The 22,032-nt window shown below is 51.6% G+C and overlaps 1 protein-coding gene across 6 annotated transcripts in view; it reads left to right on the forward strand.

Moving 5' to 3' along the window:
- Positions 1-5,041: 5,041 nt before the first annotated feature.
- MROH1 (maestro heat like repeat family member 1) overlaps positions 5,042-22,032 on the forward strand; it is a 111,614-nt gene continuing 94,623 nt past the window's right edge. For 5 of the 6 annotated variants that reach the window (XM_073329839.1, XM_073329843.1, XM_073329837.1 and 2 more), the window contains exons 1-2: positions 5,042-5,127; positions 11,131-11,573. In XM_073329839.1, the coding sequence (XP_073185940.1) occupies positions 11,552-11,573 (22 nt within the window). In that variant the 5' untranslated portion in view covers positions 5,042-5,127; positions 11,131-11,551. Of the gene's footprint in view, positions 5,128-6,634; positions 6,707-11,130; positions 11,574-22,032 lie in introns of all 6 variants that reach the window. The other variant, XM_073329838.1, reaches the window with a different exon arrangement.

A 22,032-nucleotide genomic window follows, 5' to 3' on the forward strand; every position in this document is an offset into this window, starting at 1 on the left:
AAGGAGAGATTTGGGGCCAGCAGCCCTAGGGAGAACTTGCTACTGCTAGATGAATAAATTATATTTCTCCTAAGCGGGTTTAGATTCTCCTGGATACCGGAAACTGCTTCCTTCTCCGTTCTAGCCCTCTAACATGGGTGGCGTGGCAGCGCTTCCCACAGGTGGCTTTGGATCGCTGTGGAGGCTTTGCGCGTCTGGTGCTATCAGCCTCGTCTACTAACGGGCACAGCAACGAATGACTTTGTGGTGTTATGCCAGGGCCAGCCCTAGGCCCAGACAACTGCCCGGTGCCCAGTGCTCTGAAGGCACCTGCAGAGCTGCATGGACGCTGTGACTCGGGGTCCAGCCTAATTTCCCTTCTCCAGGATCTGGGAGAAGATTCCCCCTTCAAGCAGCTGGACAGGATGGAGAGGAGAATGGCTTCACTGGGCAACTCAGGGCACTGCCTCAAACAGCCAGGCCAGCCTGTATCCCTGAACACATAGGGCTCCAGGCTGTTGACTGCTGGGACAGCCATCCTCCTGGCACCTGTGATACGGGGCAGAGGCTTTCATGTGCAAAGCCAGATGCTGGAGACACAGTCACACCAGTTTATTTATTAATGTATGGAGTGATGATCTCATAACACCAGAATAACCCTTTGCCTTGCCACAGCACTTGCCATCCACGGAGCGCAGTCTGCCTCACTAATGTTAACCAGGGCAGCCTCCTAGTTCGCCGTGTGGGAGGCCATATTCCACAGCGGCAGAGGGCGGGGGACAGAGGGGAAAGTGACTGGCTTGGGGCTGAGCTGGGAACTCAGGTCTCCTGACTCCCAGTCCTGTGGCTTAACCACAGGGTCAACCTCCCTCAAGAGGACATGTTCTTTCCCTTAACCAGTGACCCAACCTCCCAGGTCGTTCTCTGAGGGCTGCATGGCTCCCACTGGCTCAGTGCCCTTCGTAGCAGATCTTTCTCACCTCCCAGTCACCACCCTGCTTTGCAGAGCTCGCTCACTCGCAAGCAAACCTCAAGATGACAAATGAATCATAGAATCATAGAATATCAGGGTTGGAAGGGACCCCAGAAGGTCATCTAGTCCAACCCCCTGCTCGAAGCAGGACCAATTCCCAGTTAAATCATCCCAGCCAGGGCTTTGTCAAGCCTGACCTTAAAAACCTCTAAGGAAGGAGATTCTACCACCTCCCTAGGTAACGCATTCCAGTGTTTCACCACCCTCTTAGTGAAAAAGTTTTTCCTAATATCCAATCTAAACCTCCCCCACTGCAACTTGAGACCATTACTCCTCGTTCTGTCATCTGCTACCATTGAGAACAGTCTAGAGCCATCCTCTTTGGAACCCCCTTTCAGGTAGTTGAAAGCAGCTATCAAATCCCCCCTCATTCTTCTCTTCTGCAGGCTAAACAATCCCAGCTCCCTCAGCCTCTCCTCATAACTCATGTGTTCCAGTCCCCTAATCATTTTTGTTGCCCTTCGCTGGACTCTCTCCAATTTATCCACATCCTTCTTGAAGTGTGGGGCCCAAAACTGGACACAGTACTCCAGATGAGGCCTCACCAATGTCGAATAGAGGGGAACGATCACGTCCCTCGATCTGCTCGCTATGCCCCTACTTATACATCCCAAAATGCCATTGGCCTTCTTGGCAACAAGGGCACACTGCTGACTCATATCCAGCTTCTTGTCCACTGTCACCCCTAGGTCCTTTTCCGCAGAACTGCTGCCTAGCCATTCGGTCCCTAGTCTGTAGCGGTGCATTGGATTCTTCCATCCTAAGTGCAGGACCCTGCACTTATCCTTATTGAACCTCATCAGATTTCTTTTGGCCCAATCCTCCAATTTGTCTAGGTCCTTCTGTATCCTATCCCTCCCCTCCAGCGTATCTACCACTCCTCCCAGTTTAGTATCATCCGCAAATTTGCTGAGAGTGCAATCCACACCATCCTCCAGATCATTTATGAAGATATTGAACAAAACCGGCCCCAGGACCAACCCCTGGGGCACTCCACTTGACACCGGCTGCCAACTAGACATGGAGCCATTGATCACTACCCGTTGAGCCCGACAATCTAGCCAGCTTTCTATCCACCTTATAGTGCATTCATCCAGCCCATACTTCCTTAACTTGCTGACAAGAATACTGTGATGAACAGACACTGCTCTTTGAAAAGGAGATTTGATCTTTAAATATTCCCCATTTGACCCTTATTAAAGCTGCTACAGTACACACCGGTGATGGGCCAGACTCCTGCAGCTGGGACACCACAGTGTGCTGGGCTGGTACTGTAGAACATGGTGCAGCTCTCAGAGGTTGCTGGCCTGGCCTAAGTGGCAGAGTCCAGCACTGTGACCTACGAATGCTTGAGCTTTAGTTCTGGCTCTAGGCTTGGGCAAGTCATTTCCCCTTTCTGTGCCTCAGTTTGCTGCTCTGTGTAATGGGGCTGATGACACTTACAGACCTGCCCCTTTGAGGCTATGCTAGGAGGGTTGCTTGTCAGTTTAATGGCTGGCAATGAGCTCTGTGGTTGTGAAGGACTGGCCAGGAAGAGCTGACTGTATACTTTTTACAGAGATACTTTTTCTTCAGACTCCCATTTATTAGGAATGGCAAATTAAGCTACACCAAACAACATCCACCTTTCCCATTGGGCTCCCGCCACAGCACTGCCCTCCCTTCCCCCAGGGAGCGCTGTCTCCCCCACAGCCAGCGTGCCCCAGCTGGCTCCCCTTAAAAGCAGACTCTGCAGCCAGCCCAGCTGCTAAATCAGTTCCTGCAGGTGGAGCCTGTGGAAGAAGCAGTGCTGGGGGAAAGGTAAGCATGCAGTCCCTTTGCTGCAGGGTGTTGAGGGCCTGTGGGGTTGCCAGCAGGAAGACTTAAGGGGTGATTAGAGGATGCAATCCCCAATGTGGGGGCTTGGAGCCCTGGTGGGGATTATCCCTCTGGAGCCTTTTTCCAAGGGTCCTGCCTTCCTCCTCCTGCTAATACTCAAGGGTAGCAAACAGCCTTAGCGCTTTCTGTTCCCCTGAGACCTTTACAGGCCTTGGCTACGTGGGCTGGAACCTCCCTATCACACACATCTGTGGCCCCCCCTCTCAGAAGCGTATGGCGTTATCTGTATAATGCCTTTCTTCCCCCCTCCCCACAAATGGGGAAAATCCCCAAAAGAATACATGGCATCCCTCATGCCTGAATTCCCCCTTCCTGCTCTCCCTGAGCGCAGGGCTATCTCCTTTCCCCAGTGCCCCTTTGGAACAGCGCCCACAGCCCTGCAAAGCTGGCGTGTCTTTGAGCCCATGGCATGCTGTGATGAGGCAGGACCTTGCTGCGTAATGGCTGAGATCCTCGCCCATGTGCCATCCAGCTTGTGTCCGCCTGGCTTTGGCGATTGATCGGGGGCTTCCTGGGCTGGTCTCGCTGCCCCTCGTGCCGTGCTATGGGTAAGATGGTGGCTGTGGGGACCAGGGCCATTCAGGCCAGGCTGTGGCAAGGCTGGATTCCAGGCAGCAGCAGCCGGACTCCGTGAGGCGGAGGTGTTAGATTAGCTGCTGGTAATGCTCCGTGGGAAAGAAAACTCCTGCCATGTTCGCTGGGGACTGCTGCGCTGAGCCCTGTGCTGGTGGGTGTGGGGGGAAGGAGATGTGTGTCTCGGGGTGAAGGGTGGCCTTGCCTGCTCTGACTGGGCACCAGGCTTCCCTCTGAGCGTGGCTGGGAGGTGAGGGCAGGGGAAGAGGGGCACAGAGGCCGGGGGGCCCAGGCGCAGTGCCTGTCGAGCAGCCCCAGCCTCCACGCGTGTTCGGCGGCGTGACAGACGTGCGCCGTCCAGGGCGTGACGTGGCTCTACCGAGCTGCACTGCTGGGGGGGGGCGTCCGCTGTGGGTGGAGCCGCCGGTGCGAGCCCTGTTCCCCCCGGGGCTGGGTGTGGGGGGCACCTTCTTGGGGTGTCTCCCCCAGAGCATAGTGGGCTGGGTGGGGAGAGAGCCCCAGTGTGGGGGAGGGGGTCTCCTGCAGGGGTTTGAGAGGTGGGGGTCTCTTGCGGGGAGAGAGGCCCCCTGCATGGGAGGGGGGTGTGTGTGTGTGTGTGGGGGGGTCTCTTGTGGGGGGTGGGGAGAGAGCCCCCCTGCATGGGAGGGGTGTGTGTGGGGGTCTCTTGTGGGGGGTGGGGGAGAGAGGCCCCCTGCATGGGAGGGTGTGTGTGTGTGTGGGGGGGTCTCTTGTGGGGGGTGGGGAGAGAGGCCCCCTGGATGGGAGGGGTGTGTGTGTGTGTGTGGGTCTCTTGTGGGGGGTGGGGAGAGAGGCCCCCTGGATGGGAGGGGTGTGTGTGTGTGTGTGGGGGGTCTCTTGTGGGGGGTGGGGAGAGAGGCCCCCTGCATGGGAGGGGTGTGTGTGTGTGTGTGGGGGGGGGGGTCTCTTGTGGGGGGTGGGGAGAGAGGCCCCCTGCATGGGAGGGGTGTGTGTGTGTGGGGGGGGTCTCTTGTGGGGGGTGGGGAGAGAGGCCCCCTGGATGGGAGGGGTGTGTGTGTGGGTCTCTTGTGGGGGGTGGGGAGAGAGGCCCCCCTGCATGGGAGGGGTGTGTGTGTGTGGGGGGGGTCTCTTGTGGGGGGTGGGGAGAGAGGCCCCCTGCATGGGAGGGGGTGTGTGTGTGTGTGGGGGGGGGTCTCTTGTGGGGGGGTGGGGGAGAGAGGCCCCCTGCATGGGAGGGGGTGTGTGTGTGTGTGTGGGGGGGGTCTCTTGTGGGGGGTGGGGAGAGAGGCCCCCTGCATGGGAGGTGGGAGGGGGTCTCTTGCGGGGGGGGCAGGGCTGCCACACCAGATGGGGGAGGGGCGTCTCGGGGGAGGGGCCTGACGCTGCCACGCCCCGAGAGGGTGGGGCTCCCCTCCCCCGCGGGGTGTGACCAGACCCCGCCCTCGGTCAGTCGCGGGGGGGCGGGGCTGCTCTCAGCTCAGGCGCATGCGCATGACAGTGTTTGGGTGCCTCGGTACCAACGGCCGGCCGAACTGGCGGGGTCACGTGAGGGGGGCGGGCGGGGCGAGGAGTCCCCGCCCCTCGCGCAGGTGGGGGGCGGGGGCCAGGCTGTCCCGGAAGCAGCCGGAGCAGCAGCGTCCGGGCCGCCGAGCGGGAGGGGGCAGGTACGGCCGCCGCCGGGGTGCGGGCGGGGGCGCCGCGCGGCCGGGCTCCTTCGCCCAGTGCGGCCGCGGCTGCGTGGGGCCCCGCGACCCGTCAGGGGCGGGATGGAACCCAGGCGTCCGGGCTCCCAGCGGCCCCCCCCCCTCCCGCTCTACCCACTAGACCCCACTCCCCTCCCAGAGCCGGGGATGGAACCCAGGCGTCCGGGCTCCCAGCGGCCCCCCCCCCCTCCCGCTCTACCCACTAGTCCCCACTCCCCTCCCAGAGCCGGGGATGGAACCCAGGCGTCCGGGCTCCCAGCGGCCCCCCCCGCTCTACCCACTAGTCCCCACTCCCCTCCCAGAGCCAGGGATGGAACCCAGGCGTCCGGGCTCCCAGCGGCCCCCCCCCGCTCTACCCACTAGTCCCCACTCCCCTCCCAGAGCCGGGGATGGAACCCAGGCGTCCGGGCTCCCAGCGGCCCCCCCTGCTCTACCCACTAGTCCCCACTCCCCTCCCAGAACCGGGGAGAAAACCCAGGCGTCCGGGCTCCCAGCGGCCCCCCCCGCTCTACCCACTAGTCCCCACTCCCCTCCCAGAGCCGGGGATGGAAACCAGGCGTCCGGGCTCCCAGCGGCCCCCCTGCTCTACCCACTAGACCCCACTCCCCTCCCAGAACCGGGGAGAAAACCCAGGCGTCCGGGCTCCCAGCGGCCCCCCCCGCTCTACCCACTAGTCCCCACTCCCCTCCCAGAGCCGGGGATGGAACCCAGGCGTCCGGGCTCCCAGCGGCCCCCCTGCTCTACCCACTAGACCCCACTCCTCTCCCAGAACCGGGGAGAAAACCCAGGCGTCCGGGCTCCCAGCGGCCCCCCCCCGCTCTACCCACTAGTCCCCACTCCCCTCCCAGAACCGGGGATGGAACCCAGGCGTCCGGGCTCCCAGCGGCCCCCCTGCTCTACCCACTAGTCCCCACTCCCCTCCCAGAACCGGGGATGGAACCCAGGTGTCCGGGCTCCCAGCAGCCCCCCTGCTCTACCCACTAGACCCCACTCCCCTCCCAGAACCGGGGAGAAAACCCAGGCGTCCGGGCTCCCAGCGGCCCCCCCCGCTCTACCCACTAGACCCCACTCCCCCTCCCAGAGCTGGAGAGAGAACCCAGGCGTCCGGGCTCCCAGCGCCCCCCTGTTCTACCCACTAGACCCCATGCCCCTCCCAGAACCGGGGAGAGAACCCAGGCGTCCGGGCTCCCAGCGCCCCCCTGTTCTACCCACTAGACCCCATGCCCCTCCCAGAGCTGGAGAGAGAACCCAGATGTCCAGGCTTCCTGCTGCCTTCCTTGGTCCAGCAGCCTGTGACCTGCTGTCTCCTCCCGGCCCTGGGGAGCAGTGCCAGGCTCACTTGTCATCACTAAGCATCCTGGCTCTGGGATGGGGCTTTTGGGAATGTCCCCAGCACTTCAGCTCCTGGGCTGTGGTCCTAGTTTGGGGTCTGGGGCTTTTGCCTCAGAGAAATGGCGATGTGTTGCAGGACTGGGCTAGAGAGAACCTGGATCGGTTCACACACGTGCACCGAACAGGGAGCAAGAGCAAAACTTACGGGGTATGTGTGGGGGTGGAATTCTGTGCTGGATGTTTGTGGCTTCTGTCTTGCAGGGCTTTCCTCACCCACAGGCTGTCCTTAAAGCTCTGCTTCAGCAGGGCAGCAGCACATCCCATGGGCTGGGCTCCTTTCATGGCAGTTTGGGTGCCTGATTGTTCCTAGCTCAGTGACCCCCTTATGGGACTGCTGAGTGCTTTATGCAATCTCCACCTTACAGGAAACTGGCCACTGGATGTACTTGCTTGCTGTGGGAAGGCTGACCGGGAATGATCTTCCTTTGCCGTTCTGTAGCTTATCGCTGTTGTTAATGGGGTCATTAGCCAGTTGCATCTTTAAAAAATGCTGATTCATGATAGGAAACAGTTTTCATAAGTAGCTTATCCTGAAATAAATCCTCAGGAGATCACCTCTCCATACCACGCTGCTGCTGGTGAATGCTTATTGCTGCTCCTGTGAATGGCATTGTAGCTGTCTGTAGGAGTAGCTTCCCTAGTTAACATCTGTCTACTCCCAGCTATGTGGCTTACTCGCACTGTAAGCTCTTCAGTGCTGGGTCAGGGTCTGCATCTGTTCGGGCCTGTGTTAGTGAATGCCACTCCAGTCAGGTGGCTGTAAGGACTGGCCTCTGACAGTCTGGCTGATAGCTAGATGGGAAGGCTGGTTTAGCCTCAGTTATTTGTACTGAACCGGTTACTTGTCCTATGGCTAGCTGCGTTGCATGCAACTTTGGAAATGACAAAGCTTCTCTGGGTCCATGCTGCTAGTCTAGTTCTTGTTTGCGTGCACTTCAGGAGGTGTTGGGAGCACTGGTCTGTTTCCTCTCTCACCTGCATCTCTGTCACCTGTGGATCTGCAGTTTTCTCTTGATACAGAACTGAAATCCCAGGATCAGAGATGTTTCAGAGTAACAGCCGTGTTAGTCTGTATTCGCAAAAAGAAAAGGAGTACTTGTGGCACCTTAGAGACTAACCAATTTATTTGAGCATGAGCTTTCGTGAGCTACAGCTCACTTCATCGGATGCATACCGTGGAAACTGCAGCAGACTTTATATATACACACAGAGATCATGAAACAATACCTCCTCCCACCCCACTGTCCTGCTGGTAATAGCTTATCTAAAGTGATCATCAAGTTGGGCCATTTCCAGCACAAATCCAGGTTCTCTCACCCTCCACCCCCCCACACACAAACTCACTCTCCTGCTGGTAATAGCCCATCCAAAGTGACAGCTCTCTATACAATGTGCATGATAATCAAGGTGGGCCATTTCCTGCACAAATCCAGGTTTTCTCAGCAGGATAGTGAGTTTGTGTGTGTGTGTTTTTTGGAGGGGGGTGAGAGAACCTGGATTTGTGCAGGAAATGGACCACCTTGATTATCATGCACATTGTGTAGAGAGCTGTCACTTTGGATGGGCTATTACCAGCAGGAGAGTGAGTTTGTGTGTGTGTGTGTGTGGGGGGGGGGTGGAGGGTGAGAACCTGGATTTGTGCTGGAAATGGCCCAACTTGAAGATCACTTTAGATAAGCTATTACCAGCAGGACAGTGGGGTGGGAGGAGGTATTGTTTCATGATCTCTGTGTGTATATAAAGTCTGCTGCAGTTTCCACGGTATGCATCCGATGAAGTGAGCTGTAGCTCATGAAAGCTCATGCTCAAATAAATTCCTTAGTCTCTAAGGATCAGAGATGTAGCTTTGTCCAGCTGTCTGAGCCTTGTAACTATGCACTGCTGCCCTCTGGCTTGCAGGTTGGCCAGACCCAATCTGGTGCACTGAGTTTCCAAGGGTTTAACAACATGGCTTCATGCTGGGCTGGACTTTCTCTGTTAATGTTACATTTTTCTTAAGGCTTGATGGCTCTTGCATGAGTACCAGCTTTTTGCTGTATCAGGAGTATCTGGATTCATCCCTGCTGCAGGGACTCTGCAGTATTGTGCTCCCTTTAGACCCATTCCTCTGCCTTCACCAGCATGGGTCGCAGTGGCCAGATTCCTACCTCCTGAGCAGTGTCTAGTCTGATGACACTCAGGAAACAGGTGAATGAGTGCTGGCTACAGCTCCGGTACTCTGCTTAGTGGGGTGCATTGTTACTAGAGGCAGATGGAGGAGCCTCTCTCGTTAATTAGTTGGTTAGTGAACTGAGCAGAGGGCCAGGTGCTCCAGCTCTGCCACAGGCTTGCTGTGATAACTTGGGGCAAGTCACTGCCCCTCTTGGCCACATCTTAAAACAGGCCTAATAATTGGGGACTCTAAGGACTAATAGGTCATGTGTAAACCAAACGCAAAGGCCCTTGTATGATTTGATTCATCTGATGATGTGACCCGTTAACGGATGTAAAACACCCACTTGTGGGGAGTAGGTGTTTGCTAGATGTTTCGAAATGCCAAAATAGATTAAAAAAAAGAGTACTTGTGGCACCTTAGAGACTAACCAATTTATTTGAGCATGAGCTTTTGTGAGCTACAGCTCACTTCATCGGATGCATACTGTGGAAAGTGTAGAAGATCTTTTTATACACACAACGCATGAAAAAATACCTCCCCCCCACCCCACTCTCCTGCTGGTAATAGCTTATCTAAAGTGATCACTCTCCTTACAATGTGTATGATCAAGGTGGGCCATTTCCAGCACAAATCCAGGGTTTAACAAGAATGTCTGGGGAGGGGGGGTAGGAAAAAACAAGGGGAAATAGGTTACCTTGCATAATGACTTAGCCACTCCAAGTCTCTATTCAAGCCTAAGTTAATTGTATCCAATTTGCAAATGAATTCCAGTTCAACAGTTTCTCGCTGGAGTCTGGATTTGAATTTTTTTGTTGTAATATCGCAACTTTCATGTCGGTGATTGCGTGACCAGAGAGATTGAAGTGTTCTCTGACTGGTTTATGAATGTTATAATTCTTGACATCTGATTTGTGTCCATTTATTCTTTTACGTAGAGACTGTCCAGTTTGACCAATGTACATGGCAGAGGGGCATTGCTGGCACATGATGCCATGTACATTGGTCAAACTGGACAGTCTCTACGTAAAAGAATAAATGGACACAAATCAGATGTCAAGAATTATAACATTCATAAACCAGTCGGAGAACACTTCAATCTCTCTGGTCACGCGATTACAGTACTCCTTTTTCTTTTTGCGAATACAGACTAACACGGCTGTTACTCTGAAACCTGTCAAAATAGATAAGTTGCCCTAGGCAGTAAGATAGTGAATGTTAAACTTCCACTTCCTAAACACAAGTGAGATTGTGGTCACTCCCTTGTGCTGCTGTTTCCTTCTTGACCAGATTATCTGCATTGAGATGAGTATCACTATACAGAGGTGGGGAGAAGAATCAATTCTTTAACATGTGCTGGGGTAGGAGAGAAGCTGAGTGTTCTGCTCACTAGAGGTAAACCTGGTCAGACAAACTTGGTGGTGGTAGAGAAATGGCTGAGGGAACTGGGGTTATTTAGTCTGCAAAAGAGAAGAGTGAGGGGGGGATTTGATAGCAGCCTTCAACTACCTGAAGGGGGGTTCCAAAGCAGATGGAGCTCGGCTGTTCTCAGTGGTGGCAGATGACAGAACCAGGAGCAATGGTCTCAAGTTGCAGTGGGGGAGGTCTAGGTTGGGTATTCGGAAACACTATTTCACTAGGAGGGTGGTGAAGCACTGGAATGCGTTACCTTCGAGGTTTTTAAGGCCCTGCTTGACAAAGCCCTGTCTCGGATGATTTAGTTGGGGTTGGTCCTGCTTTGAGCAGGGGATTGGACTAGATGACCTCCTGAGGTCTTTCCAACTCTGATGTTCTATGATTCTGTGTTTTAGAAACTCTTAACCGTTCCTTAATGGTTAAGGAGGCTTCAGAGTGAGCGTGACTGGTGTTCTGTTCTGACCCAGTTGAAGAGAAGGGATCAAAGCTACAATATGTATTTTTAGAAACAATCAATGTGTGCTGTGGCACCTACATGTATATATACACCCTGCTACTTTGTACAAAGGCAAGCCTGGACTTTGATTCTCCACATTTATGTATCTTAAACTTGTTTTAAGCCCTGCTGTTGCCACTTGCTGTATACAAGCAGGGCAAAGCGGTTCTATTTAAAGGCAGAGATCCGGAAAACTTCCCCTGAACAGGGGCCTCTGGACTGCTGATATCTGTCGCTTCCATCCTCATGGTCCCTTCAGAGGCAGGTCACTTAAATGAGTACAGCCTAGGCCTTTCTGAAGTAGTCATGCTTTCTGCAGCCATACTGGCTGATAGTATGATAGTGGACAGGCTTGTTATCGCTGGCCAAAAAAGAAATGCGGGGACTCTGGAAATCAAGGCATAGAAGCAGTTGCTGGATGGGAACACACAGTACTGAATGTTATAGGTAAATAAATGTATGTCAAGTCTGTTGTAAGTCATGTTGTGAAATGTCTCTGTCTTTGCAGGCCTAGAAGAAGGAAGCTGTAGGGAACAGTACTTCACATGCTCTCCCTCCGGCCTCGCCCTCTCAAGGCTTTTCATTTGGAACTATGATGGCATTGGAGAGTGCATTGATTACCCACCATCAGGAAACTGCCAGAGGTTCAGAAACCTGGAGAGATCAGGCAGCTGGAGATTGTTAGCTGCCCACAAGAAACTGAAGAGACTGTCTTATTTCCCTGTGACTGGACTAGTATCCTATGCTTCACGGTGTGAAACGCTCCTGACTTACAAACCTCTAGTCCAAGAGACTCTTAAAAGAGAAACTGATCTCTAGAGGAGCAAAGACAGACCGTAAAAATAGGTTCCCCAGGAGCTTCCCTGTTTGAGAAGGAGCAAGAAGTTTCAAATTACTCTCTGTGGGCAGGAAAGCTCAAAACGAGGAGCATGACGGAGTTGCGGGTGAAAAGTAAGTGCCGGGTTACTCCCGCTGCTCTGCTTTGTGGAAGTCAGGCTAAGAAACCTGGATTGAATTGGGTAGATACTTACACCAAAATGGGCACTTCCAATGAGGGTATTGTACAGTTCAGGTGACACGCTCCCTGTTAGCTGGCAGGACTCCTTGTTTGTGTCACTGACCGTGACTATCTTCTGAGAGGGGAGGGGAAATTCATCTTTTCAGGGACTTGTAGTAAAGGGACATAGAGTAATGGAGAGAAGCAAAGGCAATTCCAATGATGTTGAGTTGTTCTGAGCTCTGCTAGTGTGAACACCTTAGCGAGGAAGAGCAAGGCTGAATAACACATCGCCAGTTTGCTCAAATATCTCGCTGCATCTAAAATCAGATAATTAGGCAGCTGCATGCACCCTGTGTAGGAGGTAATAGCTATATTCCAGGCTGTCAAACACTGGTGTTGATTTTGTTTAGCTCAAGGTATGGCTCTCTTGCTTGGGAATCTGAGGCTGTTCTGAAGTGTAACTCCTGTCCTTACTATATACTGGTCCTCTTTCATTCCCCCATGCTCAGACTGTCCCCCTTGCTCCAAGAACTGCTACCGGGATACGTGGCAGCCACCCTGCTGAGGGCTGTTTCGTGGTCCGCTCCCCTATAGTAAAAAGAAAAGGAGTACTTGTGGCACCTTAGAGACTAACCAATTTATTGGAGCATAAGCTTTCGTGAGCTACAGCTCACTTCATCGGATCCCCTATAGTAACCTCTCACTCTTCCAGAGCCAGGAGATCCATGGCACTTCCTTTAGCTTTTAAATCAGAGCTAATGTTCCAGGTGCAGATGGTATTGAGCATCTCAATACCAGACTGCAACAGTGGGGAAAGATTACAAAGGAGAGAGGGGTGTGGGGTCTCTGGTGGTGGAGGGGAGGCTCAGAGTAAGGAGCAGCAGCAGAGGAAATCAGCCCAGCTCTTTGTGGACAATGAGTATGAGCAGGGTAGCAAAAGAATGGCTGGACCCACAACTATAATTGGCCCATAGGTGGACTGGCCAAGACCATCCACTGCAGTACAGTTGAAATCAAGTTGCTAACTACAGTGGGTATCCAGAGCCCCCTGCTCGTGGTGGCAGCTGTCTGGCTGCAGAATGACTGACTCTTGTTGTGACACCAGCATTAATTTTGTGCTCTTATGTTTTTTCACCTTGAATCATTTCCCTCCCTTCCCTCCTCTGGCTTCCTACTGTAAGCCCTATAAACTAAGATCTCATCTAGCCTGTCCCTTGGAGGTCAGGGCAGGATTGTTCCTTGTAGTAGGAGTCTGTACCTTGTCCAGTCTTGTTTTAAATGGCCCATCTGATGGCCCTTCCACCACTTCCCTAGGGAGACTATTCCACAGTCTAATCTGCATGTCAGGAAGCAGTTCCAAATGGGACTAAACTTGACTGTCTGGGCTCCCTTGAGAGCCCATTGGCACTGTATCATCATTGTCTGTGGTCTCGCGAGTGACTTGCAAGAGATATAATAGCATCAAACTGTAATATATTGCTCATGGCTCTAAGTTAATTTTTTGATAGCCTCTGGAGAAGTGTGTACACCTGGCAGGGCTGAGTGGAGGTGGCAAGTCTCCTTTGCACTTAACTCTTCTATTTAGAAATGAATCTTTGGCCTTCTCTATATTGCAAACTGCACCAATTTAACCAAAATCAGTTATTGAATGTCTGAAATTGTGAGCACATTTTTTTAGGTGGATGCAAACATGGCTTGGTTTGATCGACTGAAGTCCGTGGAGAAGTGACTTGCTGATTTACGTAAACTCTGATATTTGTGCAGTTTAAAAAAAAAAACAGTTTAAGACTTCTCTTGTGGAAAAAAGAACAGGAAGACTTGTAGCACCTTAGACTAACAAATTTGGAAAATTACAAGTTAGAAAAAGTGCAACTTGTAATATAACCAAGTCCTTACCTGCTCCTTTCGAAATCCTGATCTCCACCTGGAATGTTTCTAACAGCATAATGTACCATTATGTTAATAGCCACTCATGTGGGTTATTCACAACAGGTCTGTCTTGTTGGGTGCATGTTGCTTTGATCCAGCAGTAGACAAGTGCCTGCTGCCGGCATGCTAGAACCAGGAGGTATAAAGCTGTCGGATGTGGGGGAATAACTGCTTTGACTTGCATTGGGATCTGACTTGCATTGGGATCTGCATATTTTCAACAGTCCTTGTTCTTGGGATGCACAAACAAACATTCCTTAGGCTCTTTTCAGATAGTAGGAACACAGTCCTCTCTAATACTTGTGTTAAGGAGGTTATCCCTGCAGTGGCTTTCAGGGAGTCTCATTTATTTCAGTGCCTTTTGTCTTTTAGGGACTCCCATGTATTTCCTTGCCTTTACACAAGGCATAATAAGCCTGTCCCTGATGGCCCTACCTGGCTTCACCCTGGGTGTAAATGGGGTATGACTCCCATGTGCTCTCTGGCTGACATTCCTGTCCTGAGAATCCTGTCCTAACCTCAAGGAACACAGTCTAAGAGGGGAGGAGCCAGAGGACTAATTCCCCTCTGAAGAAGAAAATGTGATCCTGACAATTGGCTAGTGACTCTAGACAAACATGTGGAAATAGAATCTTTCAGCATCAAAAAGAGGAAGCCAAGAGTTGTGGTAGATGGCAACTCTCCTTTAAATGATTCAACATTGCCATTTACCTGTGCGCACAGCTGCTCCTGCTACAGATTCTGACTACAGCCAGAGTGACTGCTTCACAACATCAAATAAAAATCTTTAGCATTATAAGCACACATGCTGTGCTCTTTAATTATATACAACATGGGTGTCTGATGGGAGTGCAGGATAATGAAAGGTCTAGAATTAAAGCAGTTGATAAAGATCTAGAGCTCCTGGAACATTCAAGCTGGCTTGGACTGAAAATTTCTGTAGGACCATAAGAGTGTTACAGTAAACAGCAGTATATTGAGTTAATGAGGTCTGGCTCTGTTTAACTTGACAGCCTTGTTGGCTATCACAGAATAATAGGACTGGAAGGGACCTTGAGAGGAGACAAATGATTCCTAAAATTGAGTGACTGAAGACTGAGCTGTTACAATCACCTGAGAAGGGGGGAAAGCAACATGCACATTCCTACCTCTTTCTCAGCTCTCAAAGTGAGGGGACATGTGTTCCCTCTGCCTCATGGCAATAGATGGAGTGGGGCATCTGATCTGCTTCAGTGGGACATAGACACGGGCTGTAGCAAAGCTCAGGGAGAGGGCTGTATGCTTGCTGTGATTATGCAATACAATGTGCTAACAATAAAATCCAGTAATATGGAGCTGCATAGACAATCTGCAAACTTGTCCACAAAAGTGGTTAAAGGAGAGCTGGTGCCTAAAACCAATTTAAAAGCCTCCTGGCAAAGGTCCTCACAAGAAGCATCAAAGAAATGAAAAGGAGTACTTGTGGCACCTTAGAGACTAACCAATTTATTTGAGCATGAGCTTTCGTGAGCTACAGCTCACTTCATCAGATGTTTACCGTGGAAACTGCAGCAGACTTTATATACACACAGAAATCATGAAACAATACCTCCTCCCACCCCACTGTCCTGCTGGTAATAGCTTATCTAAAGTGATCAACAGGTGGGCCATTTCCAGCACAAATCCAGGTTTTCTCACCCTCCACCCCCCCACACAAATTCACTCTCCTGCTGGTGCTAGCCCATCCAAAGTGACAACTCTTTACACAATCAAGTCGGGCTATTTCCTGCATAGATCAAGGTTTTCTCACATCCCCCCCACCCCCATACACACACAAACTCACTCTCCTGCTGGTAATAGCTCATCTAAACTGACCATTCTCCAGGTTTAAATCCAAGTTAAACCAGAACATCTGGGGGGGGGGGGGGTAGGAAAAAACAAGAGGAAACAGGCTACCTTGCATAATGACTTAGCCACTCCCAGTCTCTATTTAAGCCTAAATTAATAGTATCCAATTTGCAAATGAATTCCAATTCAGCAGTTTCTCGCTGGAGTCTGGATTTGAAGTTTTTTTGTTTTAAGATAGCGACCTTCATGTCTGTGATTGCGTGACCAGAGAGATTGAAGTGTTCTCCGACTGGTTTATGAATGTTATAATTCTTGACATCTGATTTGTGTCCATTTATTCTTTTACGTAGAGACTGTCCAGTTTGACCAATGTACATGGCAGAGGGGCATTGCTGGCACATGATGGCATAGATCACATTGGTGGATGTGCAGGTGAACAAGCCTCTGATAGTGTGGCTGATGTTATTAGGCCCTGTGATGGTGTCCCCTGAATAGATATGTGGGCACAATTGGCAACGGGCTTTGTTGCAAGGATAAGTTCCTGGGTTAGTGGTTCTGTTGTGTGGTATGTGGTTGTTGGTGAGTATTTGCTTCAGGTTGCGGGGCTGTCTGTAGGCAAGGACTGGCCTGTCTCCCAAGACTTGTGAGAGTGTTGGGTCATCCTTTAGGATAGGTTGTAGATCCTTAATAATGCGTTGGAGGGGTTTTAGTTGGGGGCTGAAGGTGACGGCTAGTGGCGTTCTGTTATTTTCTTTGTTAGGCCTGTCCTGTAGTAGGTAACTTCTGGGAACTCTTCAACATTCCACACAAAGATGGACTACAAGCCGTCAAGAACACTATCCCCGATAATGTCACGGCTAACCTGGTGGCTGAACTTTGTGACTTTGTCCTTACCCATAACTATTTCACATTTGGGGACAATGTATACCTTCAGATCAGCGGCACTGCTATGGGTACCCGCATGGCCCCACAGTATGCCAACATTTTTATGGCTGATTTAGAACAACGCTTCCTCAGCTCTCGTCCCCTAAAGCCCCTACTCTACTTGCGCTATATTGATGACATCTTCATCATCTGGACCCATGGAAAAGAAGCCCTTGAGGAATTCCACCATGATTTCAACAATTTCCATCCCACCACCAACCTCAGCCTGGTCCAGTCCACACAAGAGATCCACTTCCTGGACACTACAGTGCTAATAAACAATGGCCACATAAACACCACCCTATACCGTAAACCTACTGACCGCTATTCCTACCTGCATGCCTCCAGCTTTCACCCTGACCACACCACACGATCCATCGTCTACAGCCAAGCTCTGCGATACAACCGCATTTGCTCCAACCCCTCAGACAGAGACAAACACCTACAAGATCTCTGTCAAGCTTTCTTACAACTACAATACCCACCTGCAGAAGTAAAGAAACAGATTGATAGAGCCAGAAGAGTTCCCAGAAGTTACCTACTACAGGACAGGCCTAACAAAGAAAATAACAGAACGCCACTAGCCGTCACCTTCAGCCCCCAACTAAAACCCCTCCAACGCATTATTAAGGATCTACAACCTATCCTAAAGGATGACCCAACACTCTCACAAGTCTTGGGAGACAGGCCAGTCCTTGCCTACAGACAGCCCCGCAACCTGAAGCAAATACTCACCAACAACCACATACCACACAACAGAACCACTAACCCAGGAACTTATCCTTGCAACAAAGCCCGTTGCCAACTGTGCCCACATATCTATTCAGGGGACACCATCATAGGGCCTAATCACATCAGCCACACTATCAGAGGCTCGTTCACCTGCACATCCACCAATGTGATCTATGCCATCATGTGCCAGCAATGCCCCTCTGCCATGTACATTGGTCAAACTGGACAGTCTCTACGTAAAAGAATAAATGGACACAAATCAGATGTCAAGAATTATAACATTCATAAACCAGTCGGAGAACACTTCAATCTCTCTGGTCACGCAATCACAGACATGAAGGTCGCTATCTTAAAACAAAAAAACTTCAAATCCAGACTCCAGCGAGAAACTGCTGAATTGGAATTCATTTGCAAATTGGATACTATTAATTTAGGCTTAAATAGAGACTGGGAGTGGCTAAGTCATTATGCAAGGTAGCCTGTTTCCTCTTGTTTTTTCCTACCCCCCCCCCCCCCCCAGATGTTCTGGTTTAACTTGGATTTAAACCTGGAGAATGGTCAGTTTAGATGAGCTATTACCAGCAGGAGAGTGAGTTTGTGTGTGTATGGGGGTGGGGGGGATGTGAGAAAACCTTGATCTATGCAGGAAATAGCCCGACTTGATTATGTAAAGAGTTGTCACTTTGGATGGGCTAGCACCAGCAGGAGAGTGAATTTGTGTGGGGGGGTGGAGGGTGAGAAAACCTGGATTTGTGCTGGAAATGGCCCACCTGTTGATCACTTTAGATAAGCTTTTACCAGCAGGACAGTGGGGTGGGAGGAGGTATTGTTTCATGATTTCTGTGTGTATATAAAGTCTGCTGCAGTTTCCACGGTAAACATCTGATGAAGTGAGCTGTAGCTCACGAAAGCTCATGCTCAAATAAATTGGTTAGTCTCTAAGGTGCCACAAGTACTCCTTTTCTTTTTGCGAATACAGACTAACACGGCTGTTCCTCTGAAACCTGTCAAAGAAATGAAGTCATTGTGCGGTGAGCGTTTAAGTGCTGATGTGGACTAGAAACTGGCCAAGACACAGAGAGGCTGGATCACCTGCTTGGTTACTTCTCCCACAAACATGGTTGTACTTTACCCATCTGTAAGACTGTATGAGAGTGAAATTCCCTGACATTGGTCATAAAGCCACCACCATATCCTCTTCAATCACACACACCTCTGCTCTGGTGCCAGTAAATCACCCCATCTGAGCTTGGCTGGGCTGGTGGCCACCTATGATTAGTTTGGGGAGCAGATCTGTCTGCACTGTTACCTTGTTACCCCTCTGCCGCACATGTCTCTCTCGCCTGTTGCATCTTATCACCACACGAGCTGCTGAAGTCTCCAGCCCAGGCACGGTCTGCTTCATGCTTGCAAAATGCTGAGTACGGTGGGGCGCTGATCCCTGGCTAGGGCCATGTAGGCCCTGCATTGCTAGATGCAGTGCTGCAGATAAATGGCAGGAGTCTAACAGTCCACCCCTGGGTGTTTAGTATTGAGCAGGATACAGGAGTGGACCATGAGGTAGTGTAAACCTGTAGATGTTGTTGGTTATGGTGGTTAATTAATTAGGTCTAGAGAAACTTGAGGGAGTTGGCAAGGCACATTCTTGGACGGCAAGGGTAGCTCACTACTGGAACACCTTGCCAAGGGGAGTGGTAGATCGTCAGGCTCTTGACACTTTCAATTACAGATTGGCTGTTTTGCTCTAAAACAGGGGTGGGCAAACTTTTTGGCCTGAGGGCCACATCAGGGTGTGAAACTGTATGGAGGGCCAGGTAGGGAAGGCTGTGCCCCCCAAACAGCCTGGCCTCTGCTCCCTATTTGCCCCCTCCCACTTCCTGTCCACTGACTGTCCCCCTCTGAACACCTGACTCATACAACTCCCCCTGCTCCTTGTCCCCTGACTGCCCCAACCTATCCACACCCCTGCCCCCTAACAGGCCCCCCAGGACTCCCACACCCTATCCAATCCCCCCCACCACCCAGAACCTCCACCCCATCCAACTGCCCCCGGGGACCCCCTACCCGACCCCCCCCCCCCCCCACTGTGCATGCGTGCCGCTCCCTGCCCCCAACTGTGCTGCTCAGAGCGGCAGGAGCTCGCAGCCCCGCTGCCTGCGCGGGAGGGGGAACAGTGGGGGAGGGGCAGGGGGCGAGCCTCCCGGGCCAGGAGCTCGGGCAGGACAGTCCTACGGGCTGGATGTGACCTGCAGGCCGTAGTTTGCTCACCTCTGCTCTAAAAGATATTCTAGTCTAGCTCAACCAGAAACCATGGGCTTGATAGAAGAATTACTGGGTGGAGTTTGATGGCCTCTTAAGTAGGATACTAGAGTCCAGTGGATCTCAAACTCTGAGTCAGGACCCCAGGGTGAGTCTCAACCCCAGGGTGGGGTCACCAGGGCTGTCATTAGACTTACTGGGGCCCAGGGCGTTGGCCCTTGATGGTGGGGCTCAGGTTACAGGCCCCTGGGCTCAGCCTGAAGCCCTTGAGCTTTGGCCTCCCCACCCAAGGCACTGGAGCTCGAGCGGGCTCAGGCTTCAGTCCCCCCTCCTGGGATCATGTAGTAGTTTGTGTTGTAAAAAGCGGATCGTGGTGCAATGAAGTTTGAGAACCCCTGGACTAGATGATCACGATAGTCCCTTCTGGTCTTAATCTGTGACCCAAATCTAGGCAAGAGGGGCGCCCAGGGGCAGATAGAATTCAGTGTTAATAGAGGGAAGGCAATGCATGCTGGGAGGAATACTCTGGACGAGTAGTACACACTGCTGGGTTCGACCAGAACAATTTCCACTCTGGAGAAAGAGCGGCCTGCCCTAGTGGCTGTCCACTAGGCACAAGGCCAGCAAGATAGTGTGCCTAGTTAGAGAGTCTGACAGCCAGGATGGTGGCATTTTTCCAAATCTGGTAGCTACCGGTTTGCTCCTGTTTGCTACCGGTTTGTATCTCACTAACCCAGCGTCCTTGGCCCACCTGCGCAGAGCCATCTAAGTCAAACTATAGGATGTCCTCCCTTCCCAGCCCTTGCTGCTTGTGCCCCACTCCCAAGTCCTCAGGGCCTGGATTGCCCTCCTGCTGTGCAGCCCCAGCGCCGCTGGAATGTGCTGTTGGGCTACAGAGAAGACGGACGGTGGTTTCGTCCTCAACTGAGGGTAGAGCAAAAACGCCTCTGCTGGCTCCAAGCAGAAGGGCCTGGAGTTCCGACCTGCACCTTCTGCTGGGCGGCACAAAGAGCCTCCCTAGACTCCCTGTTGTCCTGGTGTATTTTGAGCACCTCTTTTCAGGTATCTGAGAAGATGCCTATGGGCTACCTCAGAACAGGCTTCGTATGGCTGATTCAATGTTTAAAACAGCGTGGGCAGTAGGGAATGTTACCTGGTTCTCTGCAGTGAGCAAACCTTGTGTGGTTTCTGTTATCCTAGTCTAGCCCTATCTGATTCACACTGATTTGCTCTGGGAGCAGGATCCAGATAATCTGCTTTATGTTCTTGCGTGCTAAACTTGGCAAAGCTTCTATATGCAAAATTGAGTACGGGGCAGACTTGCTAATCTGGAGACAGTTGGTGCAAGACCAAGAAGCTAGAAAAATGCCTCCTTTTTAGAAACCAGGGGAAATGTAGGTAATAGAGACTGAGTCAAGGCAAAATGCCTCATGTTTGAGCTCTCTGAGAGGCAAGCAAGAGAAGCTGACTGTCAAGGTTGGACCTGGCCAGCTGATGGGTATTAAATATCTGAGTCTGAGCTTCAGTGAGTCCTATTTTGTACCTCTGTGTGAATTGCACTCTGGACAGTGCTTAAAGAGAACTACATAATAGACCCCCATGTAACTGTAAACGGAGCTTTGAGTGGGTGAGTTTCTAGTGGGGTTCCCCAGGGATCAGTTCTTGGCCCAAGGCTACTTAACTTCTTTTCATCAGTGACCTGGAAGAAAACAATCGTCACTGGTAAAGATTGCTGATATGGCGCACATTGTGGGAGTGGTAAATGAAGAAGCCAGGTCACTGATACAACCTGATGTGGGTCGTTTGGTAAGCTGGGCACAAGCAAACAATATGCATTTGAATATGGCTAAATGTAACCACCTAGGAACAGAGATTGCAGGCCATGCTTACAGGATGGGGTGTTCTGTCCTGGGAAGCAGTGACTCTGAAAAGGATTTGGTGCGGATGGTAGGCAGAAGGACCTAGACCAATTGGAAGATTGGGCCAAAAGGAATCTGATGAGGTTCAATAAGGATAAGTGCAGGGTCCTGCACTTAGGACGGAAGAACCCAATGCACAGCTACAGACTAGGGACCGAATGGCTAGGCAGCAGTTCTGCAGAAAAGGACCTAGGGGTGACAGTGGACGAGAAGCTGGATATGAGTCAGCAGTGTGCCCTTGTTGCCAAGAAGGCCAATGGCATTTTGGGATGTATAAGTAGGGGCATAGCGAGCAGATCGAGGGACGTGATCGTTCCCCTCTATTCGACATTGGTGAGGCCTCATCTGGAGTACTGTGTCCAGTTTTGGGCCCCAGACTTCAAGAAGGATGTGGATAAATTGGAGAGAGTCCAGCGAAGGGCAACAAAAATGATTAGGGGACTGGAACACATGAGTTATGAGGAGAGGCTGAGGGAGCTGGGATTGTTTAGCCTGCAGAAGAGAAGAATGAGGGGGGATTTGATAGCTGCTTTCAACTACCTGAAAGGGGGTTCCAAAGAGGATGGCTCTAGACTGTTCTCAATGGTAGCAGATGACAGAACGAGGAGTAATGGTCTCAAGTTGCAGTGGGGGAGGTTTAGATTGGATATTAGGAAAAACTTTTTCACTAAGAGGGTGGTGAAACACTGGAATGCGTTACCTAGGGAGGTGGTAGAATCTCCTTCCTTAGAGGTTTTTAAGGTCAGGCTTGACAAAGCCCTGGCTGGGATGATTTAACTGGGAATTGGTCCTGCTTTGAGCAGGGGGTTGGACTAGATGA

This window comes from Lepidochelys kempii, chromosome 2 (genome assembly GCF_965140265.1).
Source record: "Lepidochelys kempii isolate rLepKem1 chromosome 2, rLepKem1.hap2, whole genome shotgun sequence".
In the NCBI taxonomy this organism is placed as follows: domain Eukaryota; kingdom Metazoa; phylum Chordata; order Testudines; family Cheloniidae; genus Lepidochelys; species Lepidochelys kempii.